A 22585-nucleotide genomic window follows, 5' to 3' on the forward strand; every position below is an offset into this window, starting at 1 on the left:
GTGCAAATGTCCTGAGGTGAGAATGTGCCTAGCAGGGCAGAAGATCTGCAGGAAGAACTGTGGTTGGAACAAACTGAACGAGGGGGAGAGGTGGTCAGGGGATACAGATGGCCGTGTTGTTGGGGCCTTGTAGCCATTGGAAGAACATGGGCCTTTTTTTCAGAGTGAAACTGGAAAACATCACAGAGCTGGGGTGGAGGAGTGACATGGTCTGACTTAAATTTAAATGAATCATTGTGGCTTCTAAGAGTCTCCTTTCCACTGTTAGAATTCCATCAAGATCAATGTTAAAAGAGTTATTTTGTAGCCATCTGAGTTATTCTGCTTCCTTTACATGCAAACAGATACAAATGGAATGCCTGTGCAAATGAAAATGATAGAAGAGAAAATTGCACCTAAGTAGTTGAAAGAGGAAGCCCAGTCAGCTTCTAGCACATCTGCAGGTTCCCAGCAGCTGCAGCCACAATTCCACCACTGAGACTGTCCCCTGATTCAGGGAACCATCAAACTATATGTGGTACAAATCAAGAATGAGCTCCCTGCTTCCACGTGATTACACCATCAATTGTAACCATATTCTATGCACTTGAACTAACTATTCTCAGGACACTTTCTTCAGCCACCCCCAAAAGAGGAAAGGTTAAATGTAAACCCTTGATTTTTTTACATTTCTTTCACGGTCTAGAAAATCCATCTATATACATAAATTTCAAAAGCTGCTGAATAACCATTAAACTTTTGATCCCTTGTGATGAAACTGCTTCCCCTGATTGTCCAGATCATCTTGGAAGCCAAACTTAAATAAATCACTGAAAAAATTAAGCAGTCAAATTAAACACAGAGTCGAAAGGTTCATGAGCAAATTGGCTCTGTGGCAGGGAGCACAGAGACTGGGTTGAGCCCACAACTCTCCTTCTATTGGTTCTCCCTGTTTTGGGCAGTCAGGACACCCAAATTTCTGGGCCTTTACTTTCTCAGCTGTAAAATGAGGCATTAACCGCTCTAGGTAATCCACCAGGAGAAAGCCAGTGCATCCAGAGGTGTTTCTTCCACCTTTCCACAAGTCTAGCATTTTATCCCTGGGCTAGAGAGATGCTGAGGTCTAAATGTGTGTGATTCTGTGGACTGTAAAGTAATGCTAGCTGCCACGCAATATAGCACTGCCATGTGCTAAGCACTGTTCTGTGTTTTGCTTACATGTGTCCACTTATTTAATGCTCACCACAGCCAGGCCAGGCAGGTACTATTATTACCTCTTTGTAGCCCAGGAGGTAGGTCCAGAGAGGCTGAGTCCTTGTACACAGTCACACCTGGATGAGGGGCAGGCTGCATTTTGAACTTGAGCAGTCAGTGTCAGGAATCCATGCCTTTAACCATTATGCTCTGTTGCCTCTCAGTGAGATGTGTCTGACGGCAAAAGTGATCCAAAAGGCCCCTTCTGGCTTCTCCCGTGATGCTGCCAGAGGAACAGGGCTTGCCATGACTGACGTGGCCCCAGGCATCCTGGTCCCCACAGGGAAGAGGAATGCGGGCATGAGGGATGGTCCCCATCCACCGCAAGAAGTGGAATTATGTTCCCAAATAGAACGTCTGAAATCGAGATTGTGCTATGAACTGCACCGCTTGTGGAGGTGCTCTTCTGCCCCATTCACCGTCGTGCACTCACGCTCCACCTCGCCCTCGTCCTAGGGCTTGGGCAAGGGGTGACGAGGGCGAGCGTCCTGCTGGGTCCTGTCCTGGCCCCTCCTCAGGCCCCTCAGCCCCCGCCACTCCGCCCCCTCGCCCTCCTCCATCTCCTCAGTCTCCCCACATTCTCCTCTGCCCTCCCTTCTTTTCTGGCCTCCCTCCTCATTCTGATCCCCAGTACCCTGGGGAAAGGGTAAGGCCTTTAGGAAAGGAACAACTGCATCTTCCCTTCCCTCCTCCTCCAAGCTATAGGTGAGCCAAACAAAGGAACTTGCAGGTGGGATCACGTTGTGCTGAAATTTGCAGGAGGGTTAATTTTAGCTGGGATTTCGAAGAGTTTCCAAAGTAAATTGTCAGCACGATGGGGGCTGGGGCTTCCTGTGTCATGCAGTGACAAGAGGCCTCTTAGCCGAGTAGGAGGAGAGCCAGCCAGCCAGGGCTGTCTGCCGTAGAGATGAGGCAAGGCTGACAGCCCGAGTCAACGTTCTGCTCTACTCACCCCCAATAACCAAGGTTTAATTTAGAAATAAATCCTGATACTGAAAAGATCACCAGCTGCTCAAAACAAATGTATCAGGGCATTTTAATTTAGGATTCTACAAACCAAAGTTGGGAGTCTTATTCCTGATTCTCACATACATACAGCCCGACCTGTGTTTCTTCAGGACACTCTATTTTGTTGTTTTCCCATCAATTTTATTTACTTATTTACTTTTAATTAGAGAAGTTGTAGGTCTACAAAAAGATCATGCAGAAAATACAGAGTTTTCTTACACCTGCTCCCATTTTTAGCATCTTGCTTTAGTGTGGTACTTTTGTTGCAATTGATGAGAGGATATTTGTACTGTTAACTAGAGTCCACAGTTGATGGGGCTCACCATTTGTATTGTTCACTTCCATGTTGTTGGTTTTTTTAAATTTTTATTCAGTAACATATATACCACCTAAAATTTCTTTTAACCCAGTTCAGATATATAATTCACTGGTGACCACTGATTCATATGTCTGCGAGGTTAAGAGGACACTTTAGTATTTCACCCAATTCTGAGATGCCATTGCCATCTGGGTGGATTTCTGTTTAATTCTAATAAATTTGGGCTTTGGGTTCCCTCAGAATCACCTTTCCTGTACCAGAGCACACGTCTTGGCTTGGCCTGGCTCAAGATTGCTGATATTTCCTGTACTCAAATATTTCCTGTAATGCAAAGGAGAAGGCTGTGAGGCATACTGAAAGGTAGTTTGAACACAGGGCGGGTACTCGCAGCATGAGCTGATGGAATTGTTTGTTCCATCAAAGAAGCAGCGTTTCCCAGGTCTGCCAAGGAGCATCCACAAGGCATGCCTTAGATACCTGCAGGGTTTAAGTGCCTCCACTAGTTATTATGAGGAAACCAGAGGAATCCCAGAAAAAATCTGTGGCTTGCCAAGTTGTTAGGTTCATCCATCATTTGCAGTAAGGTCTAAACTCCTCAGCTTGGCTTACTTGGTCCTTTAGGCCCTGACCCCCACCTCCTCACTGCCTACACCTTTACGTAGCATAACTTATTGGCATTGTTCAACCAGAGAGCCATTATTACATTGTACACTAGCCACCAGCCATCTGGAATTCCAGCCAGCCTGGCTCTCCCCTACTTCTGGGCCTTGGCACATGCTCTCCCTCCCCTTTGAGCATGCTGCCCACCTGCCCACCCATGATGCTTGCTGCACCTGGTTACCTTCTCACCCCTGAGGTTCTCAGCTTCAGTGTGTTTTCATCCAGGGAGCCTTCCTCAGCCCCTCCCTCTCTGCCACCCCTCCCCCAGCAGCCAGTATTAGGTGTTTCCACTCTCCACTCAGACCTGCACGTTATCACTCCACTTACCCACCTAATTGTAAAATTGGTTTAATTTTGTCTCTCCTGCTAGACTGCCATGGGCAGGGCCCATGTTTGTTGCCCATCATTCTATTTCCAGAACATAACTTTGTGCCTGGAATATAGCAAATACTTAATAAATACTTGTTGGGTCGCTGGATGGATGGATGGACGGACGGATGGGATGGATGGATGGATGGATGGGTGGATGCCAGGCAGGTAGGGAGGAAGGGTGGCAAAAATAGACCAGTGAATCGCTAGATTAAAAGAGAGCAATCCTAAGATGTGAACCTGAGGAGGATCTGGGGTTGGTCCTGATGTCTGATGAGCTACGGAGAAATCCATGTTCAGCTTGATTTACTGTGGCCTCCTCTCCAGCCATTGCACTACCTGGTTTCAACACAGGATCCCATTTTATCCCTACAGCAACCTTATGAGGCAGAAATTTTCATCTGCCCTTTGCAGGTGTGGGAACTGGGGCTCTGAGAGGAAGTGTGGACTGCAGAAGGTCTTAGCCTCCGGGGCTGTGGTGCGCCCACTTTTCCCCTTCACAGCCAGCCCCACCCCAAAGCTGCCCCAGCTGTGATCGTCAACACAGCCTGCACCTTTGTGATGTTACAATCATGGCCAAGTGGGACTCTGGCTGCTGTTATTTTGGCATCCCTGCCTGCTCTAGCTGGCCTGTGTTATTTCTGGCTGATTTACATTTTCCTATATCTAAATAAAGGGGCAGGGTTGCACTAATAAAATTTTATCCTGTGTTTCTTGCAAATTGGTAGCACATTTGCCATATCAAAGGAACTGAGATCTAAGATAGTCATTTTGTTCCCAGAGCTTTAAGTGCTCTCCTGCCTCCACCCTTTACCACCTCCTTCTGACCCAGTTACTCCGAGATGGTTAAATATCCTTCTAGCCACACATCCATGTTAAAAATGTCTCAACAAACTAACACAAACTAGGTAACAGTTGATGGCAATTATAAGAATATTAGCAACACTTCTATTATTAAGCTTTTATTTTTTTCTGACAGAAGCTAAGACCTCTGCAATCTGTCTTAGCAGTCCATCTGTAATTACCTTCATTTCACCTTTCCCCTAAATAATTCCCAAAACGATATGACTACAGTTTGACTTTGCAACTGAGCTTTTTCTTTTCATAGCTGATGTCACAGCTGTACCATTTTACCCCTCATGTACAAGATAATCAAGTTGTTAGGTAGATGCTTACTCACTGTTCTGAGTAGAGAAGACGGTGGTCCTTTTTGCTTGCACCGTGGGAAGAGTCTTTGTGAAAATCCTGAGGTACAGTGTCCCCATAAGCTCAGCCCCCACAGGGTTCTGTCTTCCGGCTTTATCCTCCATCACGTCCTCTGCTGTAAAGCTCCCCAGGTCCCACGGATTCTAGGTGCTGCTTGCTCCTGTGGTTCATGAGGGTGTAAGTGAGCAATAGTCCAAAAATTTAGAGTTACAAAGGAATTCAATTAGAAGACATTTATTCTCTTTATAAAGGAGTCTGCCATTATAATCCTTTAAATAATATGTTTGAAAATATGACTTATTTCTGATACTTGTAAGATAGGAATTTATAGACAGAAATTTTATTTATTACTTTTTGGGAACACATAAAGGGAGACAAGACACCTTTGGACTTGTAGATTTATTTCTGCCTCTTTTCTAGGGATGTGTTCCATTTTGTACTCTGAAAAACGCAGTGCTTTGAGTATGCCTCTCTTTTCCCATGTTCTCTGCAGCCATTTATGAAAATGAACATTGTGCATATTTTTGAAATGGGAAGAATTATCCGCAGTTCCCACTGTATCCAGGAGCAGACTGAGATCGGGGAGCGGTTGACTGCTAAGGGCACTCCTCAGCTGGCTTTTCCCTGAACTGGTTCTGGTTCTGTCTGGACCTGTGGGCCTCCATGAGCTCGGAGAGCTTGACAGCATCAAAGACATTCAGGCTGTAGGGCTGGGATTCAGCTGCCTGGGGAGCTGGGATCTGGACTGGACCCCTTCTGTTGCTTAGAGGGGCCTCTCTCTTTGTCCCAGCTCTGCCCTCAAACACCTCCTTTGATCCTATCTGAGATGTTCAATCAGTTGGCAGTCTGGGCCCAAAGGAAGCAGTTCACAAACTTTAATTTGCAGAAGAATCACTGGGGACTTTGAAAACACTCTGCAGTCTCCGGGGCTTCACCCCCAGAGTTCCTGATTCCCTAGGTTGGGGGCTGCCTGTGAGCTTGCATTTTTAACCAGCTCACGGGCGGTGCCCATGCTGCTGGGGTGGGCTTCGTGCTTCGAGAACCACTGCCCAGAGAGCCTGAGGACAGGCTGCAGGAGTGGTGTAGGATGGAAAGGAGAGAAGGGGTGGGTGTGGGGAGTGGGATTGCAGGGTCAAAGGCAAAAGTTACCAGCTAGACTTGACCCCTCTCAGCTTTTCCTCTGATCTGCATTATTTGGCACATGACAGAACCACAACTTTAACTCTCCACATTCACCACCATTTTATGTGATTTGCTTTTGAAAGGAATATGTTCATGGGCCAGTTTTCTAGGAACCATGGAAATTATGTTATTCCCGGATGACACCAAACACTGGTCATTTTTTGAAAGTTTAATTTTTATGTATCGTTAAAATTCACCCATTGTAAGGAAACAGTTCAGAGGTTTGTGGTAAATTTATATGCCACCATCATCACACTCCAGTGTTAAGAAGCATTTCTATCACCCCAGAAAGTTTTCTTGAAATCTGGTGCTTTTGATAGTTCGTGAATTATGGTAGCTACACTGTATGTTCAGGTAACTCTTCCAAGGAATATTAATGTCCTTTAAAACCCTTTATATTTTTTCATCATTTCAGACTTCATAAATAGGCCGCAGGCCACCTGTTTCATTAGTCATCAGTCTTCAGAAGTAAGTTTGCAAATCATTTGCTGTATTAGTCAAGTTTCTCCAGGGAAACAGAACTGATAGGATGTGTGTGTATGTATGTGTGTGTGTTGTAAATGCATAAATGTTACTATTATGAAATTTATTCTAGGAATTGGTCCATATGGTCATGGGGATGGGCAAGTTGCAATTCTGTAGGGCAGGTCACAAGTTGAGAATGCTGGTGAAGATTTTGATGATTTCCCAGGAGAAGCTGGCTGGCTGAAGTAGAGATAGAAATTCTTTCTGGTTGCTGAAATAATCACTTCTCCTTTTAAGGCCTTCAGCTGAGCGGATGAGATTTCTCTCATTGCTGAAGGCAAGCACCTTTGTTGATTGTACATGTGATCACCATAGATGACATCAACTAACTAATGATTTAAATCTGTGAAACACCCGCCCAGTAACACTCAGGCCAGTGCTTGCTTGACCAAACAGCTGGACACCATAACCTGGCCAAGGTGACACATGAACTTGCCCAAAATGAAGAAAGTGAGTATTATAGCATCTCCTGTGTGCCAGGCCCTGCTTTGCCACATTTTAAGTATTGCTTCCTTGACATACTTCTCGTGTGTTAAAAGAGTATTTCCATAGTCCATCTTGGTTCAGTGGTCAGCCATCATGTGCTGGGTATTGCACTAAAGAAGGTAAAGATGACCAACACCTGGTTCCTGGCTTCAAGGTGTTCAGGGCTCTAAGAGATGAATCAGAAATGCAAACTAATAAATAATGGATGGTTCTATAATCAAGTCCACTAGAAAGTCAGAGCCTTAAAAGGTGGAGTGAGCAAACAGCATTAAATCCAATTATTTTTGTGGCAAATACTGAGTGGCATTTTTGTTCTGGACATTGGCTACACTGCCCCCACTGAACTTTGCCTTCCAAACGTGATGTCTCTTGAGGGCCTTAGCAGAGACCAACCTTTTAGAAATTGCTGTGACCAGAGCATCGAGTAAAAGACCCAGTCTTAGGCACGATGGCCCCAACAGTGATGCCGCATCTGTTGGTCTACAGTTCAGTCATCCTCGATAGCAGTCAGTCCACAATCACCTTCCAGTACCGCCTTAGGTACTTCGGAGTACACTGAAGAAAAACTCCTTGCCTCATTGGGAAGGCAGGACTTAGACACAAGGAATTAAAGAAGAGGTACAAAGAAGTATATGGTAAATTAAATATGAGTCCTGCCAAAACAGCCAGTGTGGACAGTAAATGCTGTGGGAAATCAGGCTTGGGCCCCCCACCTGCACCCCAGCAGGAGGGCTGAATACCTCTTATCCGCTGGGGCAGGACAGGAGGGGCACTAGAGGACACTCAATGCCATCGTAAGTGTACAGAATGAACATTGGGAGGGCTGGCTTTCTCATATATTTGGACTGGACTGCCATTTATCTATCTGTGTAAATTAAGCCTTCCAATTTAAATTAGCTGCGTAGAAAATAAATGAACTGAATCATAACAGAAGTAGAGATGATGGGCTGTTTACTAGTTCTCTTGTTACATTTGATGGTGTTTGCTTTTTTTTAGGCTTTCCCCATCTGTGACAGAAAAGCAAGGCACTTGATATTCTTGGAATAAAATTGATGATCTTTGGTGTGATTATGAAATGACAATCCTTGAGAAGAAAAATGGGCATAAAGCTAAAAAAGCAAAAAAAAAAAAAAAAAAGCTTTAACCCTAGCAGTTTGTCATTTACCTTTCAAAATCCTAACGTTTCCTTAATTTTCCAAATTTTGAATCGGGCATAAGTATAGATAGCTGTTCTTCCCTAAAACAGATTCCAAGTATGGGGACACTGGGAGAAGGGTCTTGTCTTACCCCGCTTTTCCCTTCTCTGGCGGCCCCGTGGTTGAGAAGCAGCACCGGTGGGTTGGTGTGCGTGCTCGTCCCTAGTCTAATGCCCTCTGGTTTGAATATCAGGCTGCCCAGAGAGCAGTGTCAGTCCTCCTCCTACTCCATGGCCAGGACCAAAGACAAGGAGTCCAACTGGCAACAGCTCTGCAGCGAAAGGTAATAGTATTTTAGCCCCTTGAAGTGACCGTTGGCTTTCCCTGCCAGTAGCCTGACACGGTTTTCTCTATCTCTTTACTCATTTCTATTTTAGCATGTAAGGCTCAAAGCAAGGGCTCCTGGGTGAAGAGTTTTGCATAATCCTAGATCATACATTCTGGCTTTTTTTTCTGGTGTAATATCCTAAGTCACATTCCATTTATCAAGTTGTATCTAATGTGTATGAATCAAATATCTGTCTCCATGTGACTGGGTACATCCCAAAATTGGACAGAAATAGCAAGGTGGGAAAAGCCATTTAGGTTTGTTATCTTTAGTCAAAAATACCATTGTCACCATCAAATAAGCCATTTAATTCATGCTTCTCAGAAAATGCCAGGTTTTTTAGTTGTCAAAAAAAGATCCTTTCAAGTTCATGAGATCTGTTCTCTTTTGGGACAGGCCCCCAACGAGAACATCTGCTCGACTCATGATCTCATCTATCTTTGCAGTTCAATCTCTGTTCCTTTTGTCATCACCCACTTTCCCTTTGTTGACCATAGGAAGTTAAAAGAAGTGTCTATTCCATTATCTCAAAAAGCATTCATAGAATACCCTTTTAAGTATAGTACAAATAAGTTGCATCTGGTGTTTGCCCCAACAGCGGAGGCTTGGGGAATGGGAGGATTGCCCCAAGTACCTCACCTGGCTCAGTCACCTGGCTCTTCATGGCAGGGCCACACCCACTTTCTAGGACCTTCTGAGACAGACTCTACCATGGTTAGGAGGAAGGGGAAGTGTTTGAGCAGCATATTTGCACTGGAGATATCTTTATGATATCAAGATAATCTCAATCAAGAATAGAAATAGACTAACCATAGTTTGTCCTATATAGTCTCCTTGTATGACTTCTTATATGCCTAAAAAAAGATGAGTTACCCCTCTTTTATAAGCTGTTTCCCTCCCACCTCTCCTTGACCAAGCTTTGTTGAACTCTTTTCAAGTCTCAAGTTATCTCAAAATAAACCAGGTATTTTGCCAGCTGACTGCATGAGGAATTCAATTAATGTTAAATAATGACACATATTAATCTTGTCAGCAGTAGCTTTATCTCTGTAATGAATACATTGATTACCACATTCTATAAGGAATATATCTACAAGAGAGTTTGAAAAAAAGGGGGGGAGGGGAATCAGAAGTATAAAGTGATCGGTATACTGCTTTAACATTTAAGTGCCATTTTAGTAAAGTGAAAGTATAATCCCATCACTCTAATATAACTACTCTTAGCAGCTTGTCCAACAATATTTTTTAGATTCTTTTCAACCAGATGGCAAGCACATTCCTTGCAACTCTCAGAAGGATAACCCCTCAGAGCCATTTTCTTTGGATTTCTGACACTCCCACCTGCTGGAGGGGGATGGGGGGTGAAAAAGATGGGGCATCCAAGCCAGTGGAGTTAGATTCTCACGTGGAATGGTTTATAGCCAAAATGAGCCTCCACCTTATTTAGAAGCCACTTACGTCAGCCACTCTTTTAAAGATGTTCTCTTCATCTGGAAAATAATTTGGCTTGATAATTGTGGTATTCAGAAGTTAGGGCAGGTGGTTCAGTGAAAGAACAACCAAAGGAAGTATTCCAGGACAGCCAAAGCATGGATGGGATGTAGGGGTGACCGAGCCAGTGGGAGAAGACAAGGCACGCCGAGGCCTCCTTGCTTTGGCAGGAGAGAAGGTAGTGAGAGAAGGGAAGCGTGGGCATCGCCTTCTCCTGGGCCTCTGGCTTTGAAGGGTGAAAAGAGTGGCTATGGTGTTTCTTCTGACCCAGCCTATTTGAAAAGATACCTAAGCAGACGGTGAAAGGCACCTTGCTTCCTCAGCCATTCAGTCTTTTTATGAAATAACCTGTAATATTTCCTGGTTGTGGTGACACAGCAGGATCTGAGGTTTTGAGCAAACCCGGGGGGACATGGCCATCCAGTAGGGTGTGGCTAGAAGTGAGATGTGAGGAGAGCAGACAACTGGGAGGCCTGCCTAGGTCGGCCGGGTTAGTGAACAGAGGAGCTCAGACTTCACTGAGCTTCAGCCTGTGGTTGTTAGACATGTCACTCAGCCAGCCAGAGGGAGGCGCTGAATTCTCTAACAGTTTTTAGAGACAGCAATGGTATTTTTCCTGATTGAACAGCCTCCCTTTTGAACATGACCCTGGGCTGGCCTGCACCCAGCACGGCAGAGGTGGGCATTGCGAAAGGTGGCTTTACTGATGATTCCTCTTCTCTCCCCAGAGCCTGCCAAGGCTTCCTCGGACCTGACTGCCTGGTTCAGCCTCTTTGCTGACCTCGACCCGTTATCAAATCCTGACGCTGTTGGGAAAACTGATAAAGAACATGAATTGCTCAATGCCTGAGTCTGCAGCCTTCAGGAGGGCACCGCCAGCTGCTCTTCAGCAACACAGCTGGGGCTAGCAGACATATCAAGTGATCAGTATGCTGTTTAACATTTACGTGCCATTTTAATAAAATGAAAGGGTCAAAGGCCCTGTTTATATTGGTATAATTATTTACTTTTATTTGTTACAGAGGGTTTTAGTGTATTCTCTAAATGGATCCAAACAACCCAGGATTGGCTAGGCGCAGTTCCCAGGTGGGCTTCTCTCCTGCGGGCATCTCCTTCTGGCTCCTGCTGTGCCTCTGGGCTACTCTAAGGCCCAAATCCAGTCATAAACCTACTGTGTATCAGGTTTAAATGACCAAGCCTCAGTGAGTCCCCCTGTACCATCTGCACAAACCCTCCTAGAGGCGGCTGCAGGGAGAGCTCCTCTCCTGCCAAGTCACCTTCCAGCGAGCTCTGGATGCCGCTCCGGCCAACCAAAGACACTGTCCCCACAGCCCTCGCCTGATGGGCCACGTGTTCTCACGATGGAGGAGCTGGGCTGCTCTCTGCTGCACAAGCCTTTCTTTGGAAAGCAGTCTTATTTGAATATACCAGTGTCTCCTTTTGTCCACTCCGGGGCTGGAATTCAAAAGCATGTATTTCTGGAAGTTCATTCTTTTTTCTTTTTATTAAATGGAAAAATATCTGACATGCAGAGTCGTTAATGGAGGCCCAATTGTGGGGACCCAATATTATGCTGAGGAAGGCGCTCTGGGGTTGGGAGCTGTAGTGGGACAGAGGAGGAGGGTGGGTCCCACCTGCAGCCTGGAAGCTGCTGAGGTGATGGCATGCATCCTTCTGACAAGGCAGCAGGGAAAAGAGAGCACCATGGAACTTTTGTTTGATTAGGCAGGGGTGGGAGCAACAGTTTTGCATTTGGGCACAGACGTGGCTGAGACCCCTGGGCAGGGCTGAGCCAGAAGCCCCAGAGCTGGCACCGCCCCTCTTCTCCCTGTGGCCGGCCATGTGCTAAGGGAGGGCCATGCACACCTGCAGAAGCCCGTGTGCCCCCTTCAGTGAGCAGCTGGCCCTGAGGGGGTGGACTGCACGATTAGCCAGGACGTGGCTCTAAAGTGCTGGCTGTGCCTCCTGCAGCCCCAGTCCCAGTCCCCAGACCCTGAAAAGGTTTCCTGGGGCCACTTCCCCAAACACACACAGGAACGCTGGCCACGCTGGCCTTCCCAGCCCCTCATGGAAGGGCACACCAACAACCACCATCTGCTCTGCACGGGGGGGGGGGGGGGGGGGGGGGGGGGGGGGGCAGAGGCTGGGCCTGTTGAAGGCGCTCCCTTGTGCTCTCTGCATGAAGGATTCTGTAGCTGAAAGGGGCCTGAGGACACAATGCGTCTAGCTCAGTGAGCTCTGCTCTCCCCCAGGCCCAGGCTGGCTGTCAGGGGAGTCTCATTTGCAGAACACATTATTTAGCAGATTCCAGCCTGGACTCGTGGCCTTTGCGGGTGTAGGATACAGTCTCGGGGTCCCTCCTCGCTGCCTTCCCCACCCTCCCTCCACACACACACCTTTTCTCCTGAACCCTAACCCCTCGCACCTCTGTGCCTCTGCATTTGCCGAGCACCCCACCTGGGAAGTGCCCCCTCTCCTTACCCTCAAGAGCCACCTCAGTTTCCCACTTCCTCCACCAGGACGCCTCGAGGCAGAGCCCCAGTTTCCCTGTGGGGAGCCGCCCCTCATCTCTCCCAGAGAATTCGTCGGCCCCTGCCCGCCGGCCCTTCACGCTCCCAGCAGCGCCCTGAGTGCCGCGGGCGTGGCCCTCCCGCCTCCTCACGCCTGTGTTTTGGCGCCTGCCTCTACCACTGAGTGTTTTCACCCCAGAGAACGGGTTCCCCATTTCCCAAAATCTCTGAATCCCCAGGCACCAGCACCCTGGAGTCGCCCCGTGGGCTCTGGACTGACGACAGCCGGGTGGAGCGGCCCTGCCGGGACGCGGCTTAGAGTCAGAGTTCCACGCAGGCCCGGGGGTTGGCAGTGGTGGAAGCGGGAGAGCGGCAGCAGGGAGACCGCGGAGGCCAGGGAGCTGCGGGGCGGGAGGCGGGGTGTTCTTCTCTTTTAGATGGATCACTTTAAAAGCCAACAGGGTGCATTTAAAATTGATCTCTGGGTAGAGAGGTGAGGATTGTGGGCCTTGGACAGGCCTTGCTACAGGTAAAAGGAAAGAATTGCACATGGAGGCATTTTCTCCCTGAATTTTCTTTACATTTTTGTCAAAAAAAAAAAAAAAGGATTCAATTCCCTTTCCCATCTGCAATCCACTTGGGCAGCCTCTTGATCCCTCTTGATAGAGTGTTTTGATCCGGGCTCACACAAAGCCGCCTCAGCCACCTCTCCTGTTTAAGGAGAAGCAGCTGCTGCCCCTGTGCCGGCCCCACCGGGGGCTTCCTCCAGGCGCCTCCCCAGGCACCTTTTCGCACCCATTCTGCTTTCTCCCTCCTTCCATCCCACGTGGCAGCGCTGGTCTGACCCACAAATGTGCTGGAACCCTCAAGGGCACCTACCCTTGGAGAAATTTCTCGTGATTTTAAGTGGTCTCCAAGTTTCCTTGCCTTATCCCCTCCCCCAGCCAACACATAAAAGCATATATAAATTTAAGGGAGGGAGCCAGCAATGACGCCGTTTCCTCCTTTCTTAGTTCTTTCCCCAGCTGGCATGGGCTTTTAATGCACTTTAGAGATTCATTCCCTTCAAGATGCAATTTTAGAAATGTCAAGTTGATTTTTACTTCTGAGAGAGTGAGAACAGTTCCCGTCAGCTTCAGAATTAGAAATGCACCAACTCAGGAAGAACCAGAACTTTTAGTCAGAGATTTCTGCCCAAGGAAACATAGACTGCTCAGAGGTGGCAGCCCCGGGACCCCACCTGGCTCCCGGGCATGTGCACGGGGCTCACCCACCACCAGGGCCAGTTGTTCCCACGGGCACGGGGCGGGGTTTGCGGCCTGGCTCAGGGTGCCACGTGCCCTGCCATCTGGATGAAGGTGGCCTCTGCCAGGGTCTCCCGCCCTCTGCCCAAGCTCCTGGAGCCAGCTAACTGAATCCAAGCATCCACTCCCAAAAGCCGCTGCAGAGATACCCCTCCCCCGGGGCTGTCCCTGGCAATGGCACAGGGATAAATATTAGCCCTTTTTTATTTTGTCAATCTATCAATGCTGCATTATTGTGCTCACCTGGTTTCACTCAAACAGGGCGTGACAGTTTAGCCTCTGCTTTATTTTAGACCATCTTCCCAGGCCTCTGCCTGGCACTACTTGCCATGCAACAATGTTGTTTTCTTCAGCTTTGTTGGAAAATAGACTTCCGCTTGGAGCCAACTCCAGGTGATTGGCAGTAGTTACCAAGAATTCTGCATGAGAAGGAGTCAGATAAATGAGTGATATTTGAGATGGGTACAGGACAGGGAGTGGTGGCACCAGTGCTATAAATGTAGCAACACTGCATTAGACCCTGTTTTTCATGGGGCTTTGAAAGTCAACAGTTTCTTTCTCCCTCCTCCATCAAAAGTAGGAGCTGGGGTAATGGATATTGGTGATGGTAACAATATTGTGAATTGTGAATATTACTGAATTGTATGCTTGAAAGTGGTTAAAATGGGAAATTTTGAGTTGTACACATTGCTACACTAAAATTTTTAAAAATAAAAAGTAACTAGAACTTTAAATTCTGAGAGAGGGGCATGCATGGATGAGGAAAGCAGAAAATTGAAAGAGCACCTCATTACTGAAACATAACTCAAATTGGCTTAAATAATAACAACAAAGCAGGGCTCAGATCATGTCCTCAATAATTATTCCCTCTTCAGCTCCCAGCTCTGATTCCCTCTGTGTAGCTTCATTCCAACAGGCTCTGTTCACAAGGTGGCAAAATGGTCACCAGCATCTCCAGCCAAAGTCCTGGAATTGAGCCTGCATTGGGTCCTACATCCACTCTTCTGCCAATCACTGGGATCAAGGTAGGTGAGTGAGGGAAATAAGCTATTTGCCCAGCTTCTCAACTGCCTGTCCTTGGAGCCTGGTCCTCCAGGTCCGAGAGTGGCAAAGGGTGGTTCTCCAAAGGAAAAGTGAGGTGCTGTTGCCAGAGGGAGAGGGAATGGATGCTGGGCATGAAAGTGCAATAGACATCTACTCTAGATGGCCACTGCAGTCACTCTGAGGAAATACTTGTCTTTCAAGAGGGGCATGAAACAAGCATTGGTTAAAGAACTGGTATATTTTCCAGAAACCCCACCATGGGGCCCATTTGGAGATTACCCCCCAAGTCCTGGGGATGGAAGGCTTGGAGTGCAGAGTATGTCTAACTTCCAGCTCTCCTGATAGCTGGCTTCAGGAATCACAAAAAGGGCCTGTAGCAGTTTGATATTATTGATGAATTCTAAAAAAAATTGGATTATGTCTATAAATTGGTCTTTTCCACTGGGCATATGAGATTATATTGGATTCAGAGGTTTACCTGGCTAATACAGAATTTGGTACCGAGGAGTGGGGAAGTGCTTTTGCAATTACCAAAATGACAGCGTGGTTTTATAAATGGGTAAGGCATATTTTTTGGAGGAATTGTGATGTGTTGATGGAAAAGACGTAGATTGCTTTGAAGAGATTGTTGATAGCAATATGGAGTCTAAAGAGACCTTTTATGATGCCTTAGAAGTAAATGATGAAACTGTTATTGGAAACTGGAGGAAAGGCAATCCATGTTTTAAAGTTGCAGAGAACTTAGCAAGATTCACTCCTGGTGTTTTATGGGATGCAGAATTTGAAAATGGCGAGCCTGGGCATTTAGCTGAAGAAATTTCCAGAGTAAACCCAGAGAATGTGGCATGGCTTCTGCTTGCAGCTTATAACAAAATGCTAGAGGAGAGAGAGATGCTGAGGACTGAACTGTCAGGCACAAAGAAAACAGAAACTGATTCTGAAAATTCCAAGCCTCTGGAAATCAAGCTCCCAGATGAGAGTGCTCCATTGGAGGACTTAAATAAACTTGGAACTTGTAAATCAGGATTGAAGATGCCTTTATGTTGGAAAGACTTGTGGAAAGTCTTCCTCTCTGATGGCTTGGACCCCTCTTTCTGCATGCTAAACCAACAAGGTTTTTGAGAGAGCTATATGAACAAAACCACTGTCAGCCTGAAATTTAAAAAAAAAAAAACAACATGGAAAGGAGAGATTGAAGGAGAAACAACTTTAAGAGGAAAACCATGGAAGCTGAGATCTGGAATCAAGACATCACCTTGGGTCAAGAGAGGAACCCCACCCATGTGTACAGAGAGGGCGAGTTTGCATCAGCGGTTGAAGAGGGTGGATGCTCCTGCCCAAAGTTCTGGGAGAGTGTTGCTGCCCCAGAGTACAGAGAGGGTGAAGCACATTTCCTAAGGATTAGGGCAGTTTAGGTCAGCATCCCACAGGTCTGAGAGGGGTGGACTGTTCCCCAAAGGTTAGGGAAGGCCAGGGTGGTCAACTCATTGCTCCAAGAGTGTTGAGCCTGTATGCCAAAGGTTAGGGGGAGTGTTGTTTTCACATCACTGTACTAGAGGAATTAAGACTTTAACCCAAAGATTGAGTAAGGTGTGGCAATCACCCCACCACTCTTGGAAGGAGAGGTCTAGTGCTTAGTTGACACTGAGATGCTTGATGATGGTGGAACCAAGAAAATGGCTATTAGGCAAGCCGGTGGAAAGGGTGGGCCCCCAAATGGCCCCAAGGGGAAGAAACCATCTCCTTAAGAATGACTACCAGACTTTGAAATCGAACAGAAGATTCCCTGTTGGTCTGCTGAACTGTAGAGAAACCGTGACTCATATTTCCTGCCCAATTTCTCCTTATTGTAATGAAAATGTTTATCCTTTGTCCATTTGTGTATTGGAAGTAGATGCATTGTTTTTAAGTTTTAGATATCTATAGCAGATAGGACTTTGCCCCAAGACAAACTGTATTTCTTTAAATTGATTGTGATATGATTTAGTATTTGCATTGTAACTGATTTAGGTTTTTTTAAAAATATTGTAATGTCCTTTTGGAATTCAGAGGGTGGAGTGTAGCAGTTGATATTATTGTTGAATTCCAAAAAGAAATATTGGATTATGTTTGTAAATTGGTCTTTTCCACTGGGCATATGAGATTATATCAGATTTGACACCTCTTATGTCAGTAGGGTGTTGAGTCCTCGCCCCTTGGTAGGTGGGGTCTCACAGATAAAAGACATGGAAAAGGACAGAGTGGGAGGGTTTTTGATGTTGGAGTTTGATGCTGAAGTCTTAAGCTGGAGCCCCAGGAAGTAAGCACACAGAGGAAAGAGAAGCAAGCCCCGGGAAGAGAGGAACCCTGAGCCCAGGAAGAAGCTAAACCTGGGAAGAGAGGAACCCAGGAAGCCTGAGCCCTGGCAGATGTTGGCACCCATCTTGCTCCAACATGTGATAATAGACTTTGGTGAGGGAAATGACTTATGCTTTATGGTTTGGTATCTGTAAGCTCCTATCCCAAATAAATACCCTTTATAAAAACCAACCACTTTCTGGTATTTTGCATCATCATCCCTTTGGCTGACCTATACAGGGCCATAGAGCTTTTTGCATCCATTCTGCTCATATCCAGACAAGGAAAGTAAGAGACCAAAGGGACATGAAAGGATGGCTCAAAGTTAGTGGAAAATTGGGGCTAGAGCCCAGGTTGCCTGACTCCTGGGCAGGGCTTCTTTCCCTTCAAGATGTTTTACTAGAAACTGAGAGCTATAGAAGAGAATTCCAAAGACACATAAAATTCTTTTAAGAGCCAACCTCACTTTTCTCCCTGCCCTCCCCCACATCTTATTTTCTTCTATCTGTTCTTTTTTCTAAAAAAGCCAATTATTAGGTACATCCTTTGGGGATAAAAGCTAAGAAGGTAGAACAGGGCAAAAAGAGTGTGGGTCGTGAAGCCTGTGGTCACCAAATTATTAGTCATATTATGCCTTCTGTGAGCTTCAGTTTCCTCATCTGTAAAATAGGGATAATAACATTTCTGCCTAGTGGAGTTATTGCAAGAATTCTATGAGTTGATGCCCCAGACATTTTAGCATTATGCTTGCACACTGCAGTTACCCAGTAAGGGCCACAGGTCTAGAAAGTCTAATGAATAAACTGCCCCTGATTTTTCTATGAAGTTGTACAAAATTCTGTGCTGAGCTAGGAGAAATGAAGTGGAATCTCTGCCAGACAAAAGGTGTTCCAAAAAACCAGGCTTAAGGAACTTTCTAACCTTAAAGGTGTTTTTAAAACGAACCATTGTAGTTTGTCAGGGCACTGTAACAAGTACCACACACTGGTATGGCTTAAACAACAGGATTCTCTAGTGTCACACTTTTAGAGGCTAGAAGTCCAACACCAGGGCATCACAGGACCAAGCCTTCTCTGAGTCTGCAGCATTCTGGTACTGGCTTGAGCTCTGCCTCCGCCACCTCGCAACATCTATCTCCTTCTTTGGCTTCCACTTCTAGCTTCTGTGTCCAATTTCCTTTGCTTATAAGGTCTTCAACAATATTGGATTAAGATCCACACTTTTCAGTTTGGCCAGACCCCAGCTAATAACATCTTCAAGCCTCCTGTTACAATAGGTTCACATCCACAGGACCAACCAGTGTTTGGGACTTGATCATGTCTTTTGTGGGGGACGTAATTCAATGCCCAACAATCACTAACCAGAAACCTGATCAAAAGAAACTGGCATGCAGAACACCTGGCTCTCTCATGCCCTGTTGAAGGGAATGCAAAATTTGTTTAGCCGCTTTGGAAAACAGTTTGGCAGTTTCATAGAAAGTTCAACACACACTTAAGCATACAACCTAGCAATCCCACTCCTAGGAATTTACCCTAGAGATATAATAATCTTTGTTCACCCCAAAACCCTTAAGCAAACAAGTACAGCAGCTTTAGTCATAATCTCCATCTGGTGTGTAGAGGACATGCATACAATGGAATACTATTTAGCAATAAAAATGAACAAACTACGGATAAACACAAAAAAAGAAGGTAAGTTGATTCCATGTACCCCTGATGGGAAATGATGAGCACTTTACCTCTGTGTCTTCTTCCCTCAAAAGCATAACCCCAGTCTCTTCATAAGAAAAAGCATCCAATGAACCCAAATCAAAGGACATTCTACAAAATATCTGACCAGTGTCAAAGTCATGAAAAACCAGGCTTTGCCACAAATGGGAAGAGATCAAGGAGCCATGACAACTACCTGTGATGTGATATCTTGGATTGGCTCCTGAAAAGGAAAAAGGATATTACTAGAAAACTGGTGACATTCAAGTAATGTCTGTGATTTAGTTAATAATATTGTACCAATGTTAATTTCTTAATTTTGACACTTGTCCCCTAGCGGTGGAAGATGTTAACATTGGTGGAAGCTGGGTAAAGAGTATGTAGGAATTCTATCATCTTTGCAAATTTTCTGTGAATCTAAAATGATACCCAAATAAAAAGTTGCTTCATTTTGTTTTGTTTTTAAAGGCTACATTGGTATGGTTTCATTTGTATGACCTTTTGCAAAAGGCAAAACTATAAAGCCAGAGTTCAGATCAGTGGGGGATGGGCTGACTACAAAAGGGCACAAGAGAATTTGGGGGGTGGTGTGATGAAACTTCTATAAATTGATTGTGTTGGTGGCTACATGATTGTATGCAATTGTCAGAGTCCGTAGAACTGTACACTAAAAATGGTGAATTCTACTGAATGCAAATTACATCTCAGTAAGCATGACTTTAGAAAAAGAAACAAGAGAAGAAATTGGATTCTGGATCCTCCCCGAAGGAATACCGGGCACAAAGGGAAGCGAATCCCTGAGGTGTCGCCTGAAGCAGAGGAGACTTGGATGGGGTCACAGATCAGAGTGTGGTCCCCTGTTCCTGCCATCCACAGTGGCGCTGTCAGGAGGATTTCCACCAGCATCCCTCTGTGTGTAAGGATAGGCCAGGCTATGCTTCAGCAACAATCACCACAATATCAGAGTGGCTTACCACAAGGAGATGGGATTCCTCACTCATGCGTGTTTCCATTATGGGTCAGTGGGTCTCTGCCCACAAATCCTCAGGGACTCATGCTGAGGAAGGTATCAGCAGCCTGTGGGGAATGCGTGTCCTCAGTTACAGCAGCAAGGAAATACCGGCTCCTCTTAGCTTTGTCCAGGAGCAGCAGCCCTCTCCTCCCTGAGCAGCCCATTGGCCAGAAATGGGCCCGGGTCTGGGCCTAACTGCAGGGGGCTGGGAGATGGGAATGATAGAAGAGATCAGTCCGAATTACTACTGTCTCTACCACGATCTTAAGAAAGCCTCTTGCTCTTTAAAGTTGATTGTGAAAACCTTACAACAGCAAAGTCTAATCTGATCAAGGGAAAGAAAAAATACATGTACTACTTAGAAAAGGGCTTTGCATGCCTGTGTTGTTTGGTTTTGAGCAGACAGAGGTAATACTGACAGTTCTGCCTTCTTAGAGGAGACTGGACACTGTGTATGTACTGGACCAACTGGGGTGTATGAATGAATGGACCGGCATTCCAGATGCCTGCCACTCCCAGGAGAGACTAGTCTTCGGGTGTGAGTCCTGCTTTGAGCCACAGGATCTCCTGTTCTCAGCTGACTAGCTCAGGAAGCCAATGTGGAGAAGTGTCAGAGCTTATCAGATACTTCCTCCTATGACTCGGAACTGCTGATGACATGAAATAATTTGTCAACTCTATAAACAGACGCCAGAATTAACAGGGGCAATTCACAGTTACTATAAAGCAGTGGGAACTGTGGGTAATCAGCAACTATGAGCAAGCAGCTGCAGAGAGGTCTAGAAAAGATACACTGTGGTGGAAGTGGCAGGACCATCACAACAGATCCAGTTGCTCCGTCGCCGTGAGGACTGAGTATCTTTTCACTCTGGCTGCTGATCAAAATTTCCTTGATCAATTTCACCTCTTGGGCTCTCCTCTGAAAATAGAACCTTTGGCCTTAAGACAAAACAAACACCTACGTCCTCCTGCCTTTTGATAATTAGTAGGACACTACCTGAGCTGAGGGCCCTATTATTCTCAACATGCCCAAAGATTTGCTCTCAAGTTCTCAAGCATTTGGCTGCAGTCGCTGAGCCAGTGCTCTCCTTGATTAACCTCAGTGGAATTCTGGGGCCCTTCAGGCTTTGTATCAGTCTCTTCCCTTTTTCCCCCTGCTCCTATTGCTTGACACTTTTATTTTAATGTATTTTTTATTTATTTTTAAAAGATACAAAGATCACACAAAATGTTACCTTAAAAAAATATAGGAGATTCCCATATGCCCCACTCCCCACACCCCCCACTTTTCCTACATCAACTTCTTTCATTAGCGTGGTACATTGATTGCATTTGATGAACACATTTTGGAGCACTGCTGCACAGCCTGGATTATAGTTTACATTGTAGTGGTACACTCTCCCTCTGCTTGACACTCTTGTAGCATTTTGGTAGATTGTCCAAGCCCACGTGGATGCCTCTTCCTCTTGCCAGAATGCACTCCCTGGGAGCAATCTCTGTGCTGGATCACTGTGGGTCTCAGTGTTAGGGCGGGCAACCTCTTCACAATTTCCTGAATAGAGAGCTGTTCAGAAGCACTCAGTAAACTTCTGAAACCAGACAGGGCCCTGCCTCCAGGACCCATCCAGCAGTCAGCGCGAGGGCAATTGATATTAGAATGCCTCAATGGCAGAGCCTGGATTATGTGCCTGCTCTCTGGGGTTCCTTCTCCAGCCACTTCCCAGGGGGCTGTTTTATAGATGTGCATTCTGGATGTCTCCCTGCTGGTATATCTGGGCCTGAAGTGTGGTCCCAAAGGGTCTGTTCTCCCATCAGAGCATCTCTCACTGTTCCGCTGTCCCCAGCACAAACAAGGCATTTTCAAGCCTGACACAGCACTTGACACATCAATGCCCTTCTTGCATTTTCTTCCAAAAGTTCATTGCTATTTCCCATGGCTGGGTCATGTCAGACATAGTACAGAGTCAGAACCCCTCTTCCCTTTCAGTCTTCTCGCCCGGATAGAGACACCCATGGGACCCTTTTCTTTCTGTCCCGTTATTGACCTCATGCTGGCCCAGGGCCTTTAGGACCTCTTGGCTTCATGGGCTCTCTACATCCTCTGAAATCATAAGTAATTTTTTTGGTGAAAATGCAGCTATGTGGATTTTTTTTTTTCCTGAGGAAATGGTCTAGAGTGCTCATAAATTCTCAAACAATAAAAGTCAGAAAAAGCCATGCTGAGCATAGGCTTCCCACGGCTGCAGAGGGCACCAGTGTCACCAGAACCTCCTGCGAGCACTAAAAGCCCGCATCGTCCATGGGTAAGCCAGCCGGAGGGTCCTCCCGCCGTCTTTCACTGCAGGGAATTATCAGCCATTCCATTCAGTTTCCTCTCCTTGCCCCTGATGGCTGTGTCGGCTGTGAGTGGGCCTCAGTCATCAAACTGAGGGGTATTTTTATCCCGCCAACGGGAGCTGCCGCCCTGGGTAAGCTGTGACTTTGGCTCCAGCTGGAAAGGAGGAAGCTGGCAGTGAGAGAACATATCCTGACAACACACTAGGGTGAGTTTGCTACCTGCAGTCTGCCTCCCATCTGTTACCTGCCCTAAGAACCAGCCGTGAGGAAAGCCCTTGCTTCTTCATCTTGGGCTTAAGTGGTGAGCCTGTGGTGAGTGAGAGAAGCCC

At 46.2% G+C, this 22585-nt stretch overlaps 1 protein-coding gene across 25 annotated transcripts in view; it reads left to right on the forward strand.

Annotated features, from left to right (window-relative positions):
• ICA1 (islet cell autoantigen 1) overlaps positions 1 to 11002 on the forward strand; it is a 183406-nt gene extending 172404 nt beyond the window's left edge. For 16 of the 25 annotated variants that reach the window (XM_071215152.1, XM_058296947.2, XM_071215146.1 and 13 more), the window contains 2 exons: positions 8378 to 8467; positions 10732 to 11002. In XM_071215152.1, coding sequence (XP_071071253.1) covers positions 8378 to 8467; positions 10732 to 10853 — 212 coding nt within the window. In that variant the 3' untranslated portion in view covers positions 10854 to 11002. The remainder of the gene's footprint in view (positions 1 to 8377; positions 8468 to 10731) is intronic. The other 9 variants (XM_071215156.1, XM_071215159.1, XM_071215149.1 and 6 more) reach the window with 1 other exon arrangement.
• The last annotated feature ends 11583 nt before the right edge of the window (positions 11003 to 22585 follow it).

The sequence above is a fragment of the Dasypus novemcinctus genome, chromosome 5 (genome assembly GCF_030445035.2).
Source record: "Dasypus novemcinctus isolate mDasNov1 chromosome 5, mDasNov1.1.hap2, whole genome shotgun sequence".
Lineage (NCBI taxonomy): Eukaryota > Metazoa > Chordata > Mammalia > Cingulata > Dasypodidae > Dasypus > Dasypus novemcinctus.